The sequence below is a fragment of the Vulpes lagopus genome, chromosome 21 (genome assembly GCF_018345385.1).
Source record: "Vulpes lagopus strain Blue_001 chromosome 21, ASM1834538v1, whole genome shotgun sequence".
In the NCBI taxonomy this organism is placed as follows: Eukaryota; Metazoa; Chordata; class Mammalia; order Carnivora; family Canidae; genus Vulpes; species Vulpes lagopus.
This window is the reverse complement of record NC_054844.1, coordinates 35,149,156-35,161,326: the sequence shown is the minus strand read 5'-3', so window position 1 is coordinate 35,161,326 and position 12,171 is coordinate 35,149,156. Positions and strand designations below refer to the sequence as shown.

The window sequence follows — 12,171 nt, the reverse complement described above, 5'->3', positions numbered from 1 at the left end:
GAGTCCCACGTCGGGCTCCCTGCATGGAGTCTGCTTCTCCTTCTGCCAGTGTGTCTGCCTCTCTGTGTGTCTCTCTGAATAAATAAAATAAAATCTTAAAAAAAAAAGAGATGAGAGATGATGGCTTACACCAGAGTTGGGATCACTGGGGTGATAATTAAAAGTCAATTTTTTTTTGGTTTGGTCTTGAAGAAACTACAAGATCATTTACCAAAATATTAAATGTGAACTGTTAGAGGTAGGATGACTGTTTTTAGCTAATCAACTCAGCAGAATTTTGAGGGGTCAGCGGTTCGGTTTTAGGTATGATGTCTGAAATGTTTATTAGACATTACAGTGAAGAAGCGTAAGCAGCCTGTGTACATGAGTCTGGAGTTCAGGCGGGGGATTTGGGCTGGCAGTGATTATTGATGGGGAAGAATAAAGGACCGAGATCTGAGCCCAGGACTTTCCAGCATTAAGTGGATCCCTAGAAACCAAGAGAAAAAAAAAACGAATATACTGCTAAATCAAGAAAGAGAACTGATCATTGGTTGAGTATGCATGAGCAGAGACATGGATGGTAGAACCAGGAGAGCATAGGCATCGAGCGTTAGACAATGCACATGGACAGCTCTTTCAGTGAGAAACAGGACAGTAGCTGGTGAGGAAAGTGAGATCTAAGTTTTGTTTTTAAAGACTGGAAATAGGGGCACTTGGGTGGCTCAGTTGGTTGAGCATCTAGCTCTTGATTTTGTGTCAGGTCATATCTCAGTGTCCTGGGATGGAGCCCACCTCATGCTCTGTGCTTATCGGGGAGTCTGCTTGAGGATATTTTTCCCTTTTCCTCTGCCCCTCCCCCTGTTTGTGTATGTGCTCTCTCTCCAAATAAATAAATCTTTAAAAGATAAAGAGGGGACATAGTATATTTGTATATTGAGAATTATCTTAGTGGAATATTTCCAAAATCATCTCTAGTTAAAGGACCAGTCTTTTTACAAATTTCTGATAATTTAAACTGATACTTTTACAAAATGATAGAAATGATTAGAACAACAAAATGAAAAAAGACATTCAAAATGTAAGCCAAATTTTTCTGTGGAAAACAGTGTGGCCAGTCTTCAAATTAAAAATGAATTATCTGATCCAGCATCACCACTTATGGGTGTATATCCCAAAGAACTGAAAATAGAGTCTTGAAGAGATCTCTTACACACTCCTGTTCATATCAGCATTATCCACAGTAGCCAGAGATGGAAGTAACCCAAGTGGCCATCAGGGGATGAATGAATAAACAAAATGTAATCTACACATGCAGTGGAATATTATTCAGCCTTAAAAGGAAGGAAATTCTGACACATGCTACAACATGGATGAGTTTTGACAACACTATGCTAAGTGAAATGAGCCAGTCACAAAAAGATGCACGATTTTAATTATATGAGATACACAGAGTAGCCAAATACATACAAACACAGTAGAATGGAGATTGCCGGGGGCTTGGGAGAGGAGAGAAGGAGGAGTTAATTGTTTCAAGGGTATAGTCTCAGAGTGGGAAGATGGAGAGTTATGTGGATTGATGGTGATGATTGCACAACACTGTGAATGCATTTTAATACCACTGAACTGTACACTTAAAAATGGTTAAGATGGTAAATTTTATGGTGTGTATTTTGCCACAGTGAAAACAAATATAAGCCAACTTTTAACTAATTTAATTTTAAAAATTAATTAATTAACTTTGGTAAACATGACATTATGTCGAAATCCTATAAATGTTTCTAAATGCTAACTTTCGATTTCTGTACTCCTTGCAGTGACTAGTTGACAGGGTGGCAACAGTGCATGGACCATCTTTTTGTTATAGCAGAGACTAGAACCATGATGTAGGAGAGATGGGAGAACTGTTGCAGTGAGGGTTTGAGATTAAGTACACAAGTAGAGGGGTTGACTTTCCCTAGGATCCTGGAATTTTCATGTACACTAACAGACGGGACGGCTGAGCACTGAGCCCCAGGGCAGTTTAGGTGAGTAAAAGGAGTAGGAGATTGTGAGCAGATTCTTTTGTACATTTCCATTTTTTTGGTGAAAGTAAGAAAGTGAGCATTGAGACTTTGAATGAGATGAAGTAAAAAGTTAGCTAGAAGAGTGGAAGAGTGATACATATCTTTGCATAGAAAACCAGAATCACAGATATGCATTACTCACTTAAATTTTCATTTTACTACACTTTCCCCATACAGCAGGTCTTCCCTCCCTCAGTGAGACTCAAAAATCTCAAAGGCAAGGGAAATTTCCTATTTCTTCATTCCACAGATCTTTTTACAGTTACTTAGCAGATAATCAGAAAATATTTGAGTGCCAAATGTAATCACATTTCTGAATTAATATTTTGCTTTAAGTTGTATACATTTTCTTTATTGATATTTATGCTATTATAATTACTGATATTCTAATTTTGTATGTATGAATCATTTCATTGTGGTGTGTGTATGTGTGTGTGTGTTTTTTTTTAAGCATTGCCATCATGGGCTATGTGTAAACAAAGAAATGGAAACACGTCCGGTAGATGGTGAATGGGGACCATGGGGACCTTACAGCTCTTGTTCAAGAACATGTGGAGGTGGAATCAAAAGCACAACCAGGCTCTGTAATCGCCCTGAGTATGTCTTTTTTATGTCACTGTAAATTAAGATTATCTCAAGGCACCAGAAAGTAGACATCAGTTTCATTCACTTCTAAACTGGAGGTCAGTCTGTAAATTTCTGAGATTTAGAAAACTTCTGGAATACTTTAAGCCATATTACCTTATCTTGGTAGATTCAAACCTTTAAAAAAATATATTAACTAGCTTAATCTTTAGACTATGAGTTAAGATAGGATCCTTGATTTTTTTCTGATTTAGTGTAAATTTGCGAAGTAGTTGTAAAAATGACAGTAATATAATGGAGTTTTTACATTTACTGTGTTTCCATTGAAATTCCTGGCTCCTTTAAAATTGTCTCTTGGCTCTTCTGCATAAAATATGTATTTTCATTACCTGTTTTTTACTGTTTTGTGTAATTTGACATGTCCTATTTTCTTTCTCTGCTTCTCATATTATAGATGCATCAGTGTCTTTAGGTTGAATAAGTACTGAAGCATATTTTCCCCCTGATCAAAATATTTAAAAGAATGTAGAGATTCCATAAAGATTTCTAAATGTGTCTGTTATGATATATAAATTGGTAAGCAATAAAGAATTCTTTATGTGTAGTTAGGACTTTGAGCAAAATGACTTAGTTCATTTGAATTTCATGGTATTTAAATTATGCTAGAAGTTTTTGTTTAAAAAATGCTGACAAAAAGAGTTTTTATTTTCCAGCATAAGTTGAAATAAAGAGATGGATGGATATAGATTAATACCACAAAACTCTTTGAAGTGAGTGATAAGTAGTATATATGCAACAAAAATGCCTGTATATTTCTTTAACATGGTATCATCTTTGGTTCACTAGGTCTTTTTTTCTTAACCCCTCAAAGTGAACAAACCCTATTTTGACATTTTAAAACAAATTCCTGTCATTAGTTCCTTGTGAGTTGACCAAGTCATGAATAAGTGATCAGTGCTGCCTTCTAGCCCACAGTATCTATCCTAAGATGAGTATTTTTACAGTTTGTTAGCCACTGAATTGCTTAAAAACCATGTAACGTACTCCTGTTAAAAAGTGTTAGTGGGACATAAGTGGTTTTCCAGATCCTGGGACAGAGTGGAACAGTTTTAGAAGTAAATGGCAGAAAGAATATTATACTGATGTGCTTTAAAATGTAATGAATTTGACTAGGCCAAGAAACGGAGGAAAGTACTGTGTGGGCCGCAGGATGAAATTTCGATCATGTAATACTGATTCATGTCCAAAAGGCAAGCAAGACTTTCGAGAGAAGCAGTGCTCTGATTTTGATGGTAAACATTTCAACATCAATGGTCTTTCCCCTAATGTGAGGTGGCTTCCAAAATACAGTGGGAGTAAGTAGTTAGAATATTTTTTGATGTAAAAATTTCTTGAGACCTAGGACCATACAGCCATATTATTGTACACCAAAAATGTAACTTTTTCTTACAGTTGCCATAAAAGATCGCTGTAAACTGTATTGTCGGGTTGCCGGAACCACTAACTTCTACCAGTTGAAGGATAGGGTTGCTGATGGTACTCCTTGTGGAACCGAAACTAATGATATCTGTGTTCAAGGCCTCTGTCGGGTAAGTAAACTTATATTTAAACTTATATTTCATAATATTCTTTTTCTCTACCTCAGAATACATTTTCACGAATTCCAGTGCAGCACCCTTCAAATATACCATTCTATCTTTAGAAGTATGGTCAGGAGACTTTGTTACTAGGCAATTCTCTGTCATCAAGAGTGACTCATGAAACATTAAGTTTGCTGATTTTGTTTTGCTTATGGTACTCAAGATCAAAATGAGTTGTGAGAATTGACTTCTTAAAAAGAAAATATTAGGACACAGGGTTGTAGAGTTCTTTGGCTACTTCAAATGTGACCTCTTGTGACCCCCTCCTTGTTGGTTAGTGATGCTATTTCTCCCTCCCTCTTTTTTTTTTTTTTTTTTTAAGATCTATTTATTTGGGAGGGGGGCAGGTAGAAGGAGAGAGAAACCTAAGTAGATGCATATGGAGCTTGATGTGGAGCTTCATTGCATGACCCTGAGATCGTGAGCTAAGCTGAAACCAAGAGTCAAGCGCTTAACAGGGGACTGAGCCACCCAGGCACCCTTGCCCCTTCCTCTTTTCATCCTTGTGTTTTACTTCCTGGGTGTATTCAACGACATTCGCTGGGTACCTACTAAATGTTAGATACTGTTCTAGTCACCAGGATGAAAGACTGAAACAGAACCATAAACCCCAAGGTGGTCACAGATAGACATGTGAATAATTCCAATGCAGGGCTATGGGGTCATCAGCACAGTGGCATAGGGATATCGAGAAAGGAGTGTTTTGTGGGGAAGTATGTAAATGGTTCAGAGAATGCTCATGAGAATGTGAGGCTTGAGCTAATTATTGAGGATGAATAGGATTTAGAAAGGTGAGGAGGTAAAGGACTGATTGGACATAGGGACTAGCTTTAAATTCACTTTTTTTTTCTGAGGTCCTGGAGGTCCCTTAGGAGAATTTGGAGTTGAGTGAGAGATGTTATTTGATCTGCATGTTAGAATCTTCAAAAATATATGGGGTTGGGAGAAGATTGGAGATAGCCACTTCGGATTCTAGGTGAGAAGCAGATGAGATTCTGAATTAAAGCAGCCACACTGCAGAATGAGGTCTTAAAAATGGTGAGTTTGAGAACTAGGATAATGAATTCTGTCTAAAGAATACAAGGGTAATATTATGAATTCATTCCTTGGGTTAAGGTACCAATTTTCTCTTAGTCAAACATCTGTTACCAGTTGCCTAGTGATAAAATGCTTTGCACTCGAAGGTCTAATGAGATGTTCAAAACAAAGGAAACAGACTAGAAAAAGGGTACTCGGTGGCCTGAAAAAGTTTTATCTGAATTAGCACAAAATCCTATACCATGAAAAACAATGATTATCTGAACTTACAGATGCATGTTCCTTTCAGGAAACATCTGGTTGACATTCATTTTGGAAATAATTCACCTTGTGTATAAAAGAATGAGGCTTATGAAATTTTCTTATCATGAAATTTTGGAGGAGTATTCTAAGGAACTAAGAGTTAGGACAGTGCATGCAGAGGACAGTATCTGCATGGAGAACTGCACTTACTCTTTTAAAGTCCTAAATGAAACCATTCACTTTCAACCTTTGTCCAATTATTCACTTTTTACATAAACACAACTTAATAAGATGGTTATTAATTTTGAAGAAATAAATTTTCAAATGTACTCCATTTATTCCTGGAGTTCTAAGATCCATGAGTTTAAAAAATCATGAAAGTCATCTCTGAAGTTATTTTAAATGTGTTCTTACATAATCATGCTTTTTTGTCTCTTTGAATTATATTTTTTTAAAGAATGGCTTAGACAGTGGACAAAGTAATTATTGTCCATGTTTGTTACAATGCAGAGTCCTAGTTCTTACCTCCAAGGATTTTTTAATTTAGAAAATCGGGAATCTACCTTTTTAAATGTCATCCCATGTGGTTTTGATGCAGGAGGTAGGTGGACAACCCTTTGAAAAGCACTGTTTTTTCAACCATGTGATGAAAAGGTGTGTGAAATATTAAAAAACAAAACCAGTAGATACTTTGGCACAACAAAACCAGTAGGTACAGTAGATACTCTGAAAAATCCTGTTGTACCGAATCTCCCGTTAATTGCAAGAATATTTGTGAAAATTTTATAAAACACCATGCTTATAACAGTCACTTTTATAATACTGATTATAATTATTGTTATTTTGAAGCAAGCTGGCTGTGATCATGTGTTAAACTCCAAGGCCAGGAGAGACAAATGTGGAGTGTGTGGTGGGGATAACTCTTCATGCAGGACAATGACAGGTGTCTTCAACAGTGCTCATTATGGTAAGCTATATATTTGTTGTTAATTTTCCCTTTTATTTGATATAATGAGAGTATATGATCAAGGCATAATAATGGTTTATTGTTTTGCCCACTCTGTACCTTTAGTTCAAAATGATTAGTAAGGGGATCCCTGGGTGGTGCAGCGGTTTAGCGCCTGCCTTTGGCCCAGGGCGCGATCCTGGAGACCCAGGATCGAATCCCACGTCGGGCTCCCGGTGCATGGAGCCTGCTTCTCCCTCTGCCTATGTCTCTGCCTCTCTCTCTCTCTCTCTGTGTGACTATCATAAATAAAATTTTAAAAAAATGATTAGTAAAAATTTCCTAAATATAAAAATGTAAAATATTTCTAAATATAGAAAAATATACCAGATGTATCCTTGGATTAATGAATTCATTTGCTCAAGGCAAATCAGATTCTTGAAAATACAGTAGGTGTATTTATTAGAGTAAATCCAGTGCTACTTGCCAGTGATGTTTGAATAGTCCTCCAATTAATAGGGTCTTTATTGCTGTTCCTGTAGTCTGAAATGTATATATTTATGGTTTTCCCAGGAGAATTGCTTTCAATTACTTTTCATCATTTGAACCACTATATTAAAATGAGTGAAGGATGAAACCATTAATTTAAGTGTTGATTTGGGATTATTATATTTGATTTTTCAGGAAGTATCTAGATTACGTATATAAATCCTATTTGGCCATGATTTCATTTTTCTTTAAAATTGTTATGAGAGTATGAGATATTTTCTCTTCTGAGACTTTTCTAGGAAAACCTTTTCCTTTTTATGGTACCAAATTTCCTTGCAAAATGAAAAATGTATTATTTTTTTATAGTTTTATTGTCAACCTTAAATTATGTTCACATGTGTTTGAACACAGTTAAGTTAGTATGAATTGCCTCAATTAAAGTAATATGATTTAAAATGCAAAATTTATATTTTTATCCATAGTAAAAATATAGTAACATTTATACTCTGGTAATGCTTATGAATCTTAGTTACTAGATATGACATTATTTTTGTAGGTAAGATTCATTAGTTCATGTGAGCCACACACATTTGATCTTTTGTTTAAACCAGTGACACATTTACCAGAAATCAGTCTCTACCCACTAGAAAACATTTTTTTCCCACACAAAACCACGTATATTAAATTAGGATAAAATATACAACTCTGCCAAAATTGTATTATGAATTAATCATTTGCGAATGGAAAAAGATATTAAACTCCTTTGTAGTGTAACATTTGTCACATTTCTGCCCTCTGGTGGTAGCCTTTGTCTTTCACATTTGTAATGCCTGGGAATTGCTTTCTTAAAAAACTGGAAAGATGTAAATAGGAGGTAGTAGGAATATCTTATAGTGGAAAAATAATAAGTTAAAATTATTCTTGTAGGCTGATGATTTACAACCAATATGCATATAATGTATGCAGAGTCAGCAGACCATTTATCACCTTATATTTAAAATGTGATGTCTTTAAGGAATATAAATTAGAACACTAAAACATGCGAGGTATTCTCATGTCAGGGCTGTAAATTTAATCTTTTTTAAAAGTTAGTGTATGAGAAAAACTCATACAACTCGTTTTACTCGTGTATTAAATACAAGGAAAAACTAAGGCAAAGGAACAACTTAGAATAATCACTAGAGGAAAATCAGTTGCTGACAGAATCTGAGAGTATTTGGAGAACTATGTAATGAGTGTGGTGTAGGGAAAACATTTTTTGTTTACTATGTAGTATTTCCTCATCTTTTGAGCAGTGCCAGTACTGTTGAATTTGGTCTCATAAAATAGAAATATTACTTTGATTTCCCTCAAATAAACATTTTACTTCTCTCATGACAATTTGTTAGACTTTTGAAAATAATGTAAAATTTTGGGAGTAGCTATAGACTTCTTGCTTACACTAGAAACCCAAAAGCTTAAAAAATGTTAACTTTTGTTGTTTTTGCCTGTCACCAAATCTCTGTGTAAACACAGAGCAATCACCAACTATTTTGATACTTTTTGGATTGGTGAATAACATTGAAATCCTCTATTTTTTTCCATTGGGAAGTATAAAGTCTAAAAGTATTAGTCAAATTTGAGAATGAATATGTGTTCTAATTATCTCAGGAACTATAATTTTAACTCCTTTCTCATTCTGTGTTCAGAATTTTAGAAAAGAAAATAGGAAGTACTTTAAGGATCCCAAACTGTATATTTGTAGACAACCATTTTTTTCTCAATCCTTAGTAATTGTGTAATGCATTGATTAAAAAAGAATAAGTACTGTATCATTTTTCAAAGATAAAATGAAATTGTGCTATTCAGTTTTTTTTTTTTTTTAATCATCCAGCTGTAATAGCCTCTGGGCCATCAGCTTGTGAAAGTTAACATGTATCAAATTATATTGCAGGTTATAATGTTGTTGTCAAGATTCCAGCAGGAGCAACAAACATTGATATTCTTCAGCATAGCTATTCTGGAAAACCAGAAGATGACAATTACCTTGGTAAACATTTCTAGTAAACAGCCAATATGTGATTTGTGTTCAATTTCATGGAGGTCTGCGGTTGATGTAAATTCTTAGAAGGCAAGAAGAGCCCCTTGAACAAACAACGCATTTTCATTTCATACTGAGCTTAAGTCATCTGACTTCCTATACATATTTTCCTCTTGAGTTATATACTTATTTCTAAAACACTGAACAAGACACCTGAGTGGCTCAGTCGTTGAGCATCTGCCTTCTGCTCAGGTCATGATCCTGAGTCCTAAGATCAGGTCCTGCATCCTGCAGGGAGCCTGCTTCTCCCTCTGCCTATGTCTGTGGCCTCTCTCTCTGTGTGTCTCATGAATAAGTAAGTAAAATCTTTAAAAAATAAAAATAAAAACACTGAGTAAAATTCTGAAAAATTTGCTTTTACCACATAGTGTTTTAAATAACCAAAGATTATATTCAGAGTTGCGTGTTTATTTAGAATGAAATTATTTTCTTTTTATCCAAAATTAATTATAGACTTTTTTTGTGGTTAAATGTTCTTTAAAGAATTTATTAACTGTTTTTTAATGTATCAAAAGGACTTAAATATAAACTTTAAAAAACATTAAATGGTTTCACTCATACGTGGAAATTAAAAAACAGAAGAGATGAACATTGGGGAAGGAGAAAAAAGGAAGCAAATCATAAGAGATTTACCTATAGAGAACAAACTGAGAGTTGCTAGAGGCGAGTGGGATGGAGATTAAGAAGAGCACTGTGCTGAGCACTGGGTATTATATGTAAATGATGAATCACTAAATTCTGTTCCTGAAGTCAGTATTACAGTATACAGTATATGTTAACTAACTAGAATTTAAATAAAAACTTGAAACAAAACACTTATTTAAAATTTTTTAAATTTAATTAACATATAGTGTATTATTAGTTTTAGAAGTAAAGTTCAGTGATTCATCAGTTGTATATAACACTCAGTGATTGTCACGTCACGTGCCCGCCTTAATGTGCATCACCCAGTTACCCCATCCCCTGCCTCCTCTCCAGCAACCCTCAGTTTGTTCCTATGATTGAGTCTCTTATGGTTTGTCTCCCTCTCTGATAGCATCTTTTATTTTTCCCCTCTCTTCCCTTATGATTCTATTTTTTTAAATTCCACATATGAATGAAATAACATAATTGTCTCTCTGATTGACTTATTTTGCTTAGCATAATAACTCTCTAGTTCTACCCATGTAGTTGTAAATGACAAGATTTCATTTTTTGAATGGCTTAGTATTCCATTATGGAACGCTTATGTTAAAGCAAGACAGAGAATTGATTTCAGATTTTTAAATGTTAATGAAGATAGCCACAGTGTATTGTCCTTTAGCTACATCTAGGGTATAGGCTTCTTCGTTTATGTTTATTTTTAGGAATTAGTTTTTAGCCTTAAGGAATTTCACTTAGGCCCAAAGATGAAAAGAATTCTTTACAAACCTTTTCCTTCTGTCTGGGAAATACCTTAGTATTGACTTTTCAGCAACTCACCAAGCTGGAATAGGAGATGGTATAGAGCAGATATTGCAAGTACCTGGTTCACATTAAAGTGAAATATTGGCCCAAGTTATCAATGCTACTAAGTGAGGAGTCTGAATCTATCATGAAGCTTATCACAAGACTTGAATCTGACATTAGAAAGTTAAATGCAAAGGGAATAAGTGCTTCAGGGATACAAATTTTCTTTTGAGATGATGAAAAGTTTTAGAACTAGTTAGAAGTAGTGGTTGTACAACATGAATATACTAAATGCCATTGAATTGTTCACTTTTAAATGGTTAATTTTGTCAATTTCCCTTTTATAAAAAAAAAAACACAAAATTTCTCAAATCAAGTGTAAATATTTTGATATATTTTCCTTTTATATTTTGTTGCAATTATTTTTCTTTTGCCAAAAATATTACCTTGGTACATATATATCAATAGATGTAACCATATTGTAGATATTTAACATGTTGCTCTTAGGTTCCAAATGTAGATATTTGTGTTTACCTAGGAATGGACCACCAGTTTAAAAATTAGAAATGTTTACCAGGGGCAGCTCCGGTGGCACAGCGGTTTAGCGCCGCCTGCAGCCTGGGTTGTGAACCTGGAGACCCAGGATCGAGTCCCATGTCAGGCTCCCTGCATGGAGCCTGCTTCTCCCTCTGCCTGTGTCTCTGCCTCTCTCTCTCTTTGTCCCTCATCAATAAATAAATTTTAAAAAAATGTTTACCAATAAGATATTAGTATACTCTGTAAAAGAGGTAGTAATGGAACTATCAAAATCTAACTTGAGCAAATATGTGAAATTATTAGAAGGGGTTTATAAACATTTATATTTATGAAATTGGCTTTGGTAACCAAAAGTAGTGAAATGTACAAACTTTTTCTAAGTAAAGTTTTATTTCTCTTAATTATAATATAACTGATAGTTCCTTAAGTAGACCTATTCACTTTTGATAAAGTACAGATTCTTTAGAGGAATTTTCATTTTATAGGATACGTAGAGAATTTTACTGGTTTTTCATGGAATTTAGTGTAATATAAACAGACAGTCCATACAGACACAGAAATGCCAAATTTATTTAGCAGTAATTCCTTCAGGGTTGCTTTTTCCAGGAGTGTAGTATTTATTACAAAGCTTAGTTCTGGGTAACTTGTGCACTTTGGGTGTGGAGTTTCCTGGAAGGTCAAACAAACGTTTACTAAAAAGGTTATTGCTCCACTGAATAATATGTAAGTAAAGGAAGCAAAATAGTATTTGATTAGTACAGAGCTTATATTAGTCTAACAAATATTATACGTTCTCTTAAAAGTTAAAAATGCACAGAGCTTTACAACTTACACACTTTTTACAAATGTTTTCCAAATTTGATCCTGATTTAAAAGGCTGATTTAAAAGTAGGAATTTCTATGCCTGGTACAGTTAGGAAACTAAGCAAGTGGTTAGTCCAAACTCACATAGGAATTAATTGGAACAACTTGAATTTAAACCCATTATTCTAATACCAATTTGTTTCATTTTATTACTCAGTTACTGTGAACACCATGCAGTTTTATATTTTAAAAGAAACTGTGAATGCATACGATATTATTTTACATATTTATACATAAAAATTTATACATATGTATTTTATATAGCCTATAAATATA

General features: G+C 34.4%; 1 protein-coding gene across 3 annotated transcripts in view; it reads left to right on the top strand.

Annotated features, from left to right (window-relative positions):
* The window catches only part of ADAMTS20 (ADAM metallopeptidase with thrombospondin type 1 motif 20), a 163,776-nt gene that overhangs the window by 67,823 nt on the left and 83,782 nt on the right, over positions 1-12,171 (top strand). For all 3 annotated transcript variants that reach the window (XR_005984934.1, XM_041736786.1, XM_041736785.1), the window contains exons 12-16: positions 2,497-2,642; positions 3,804-3,985; positions 4,083-4,219; positions 6,401-6,518; positions 8,920-9,015. Coding sequence is in view for 2 of the 3 variants with exons in the window: in XM_041736786.1 (XP_041592720.1) it covers positions 2,497-2,642; positions 3,804-3,985; positions 4,083-4,219; positions 6,401-6,518; positions 8,920-9,015 (679 nt within the window). In the remaining variant the exon portion in view is untranslated. The remainder of the gene's footprint in view (positions 1-2,496; positions 2,643-3,803; positions 3,986-4,082; positions 4,220-6,400; positions 6,519-8,919; positions 9,016-12,171) is intronic.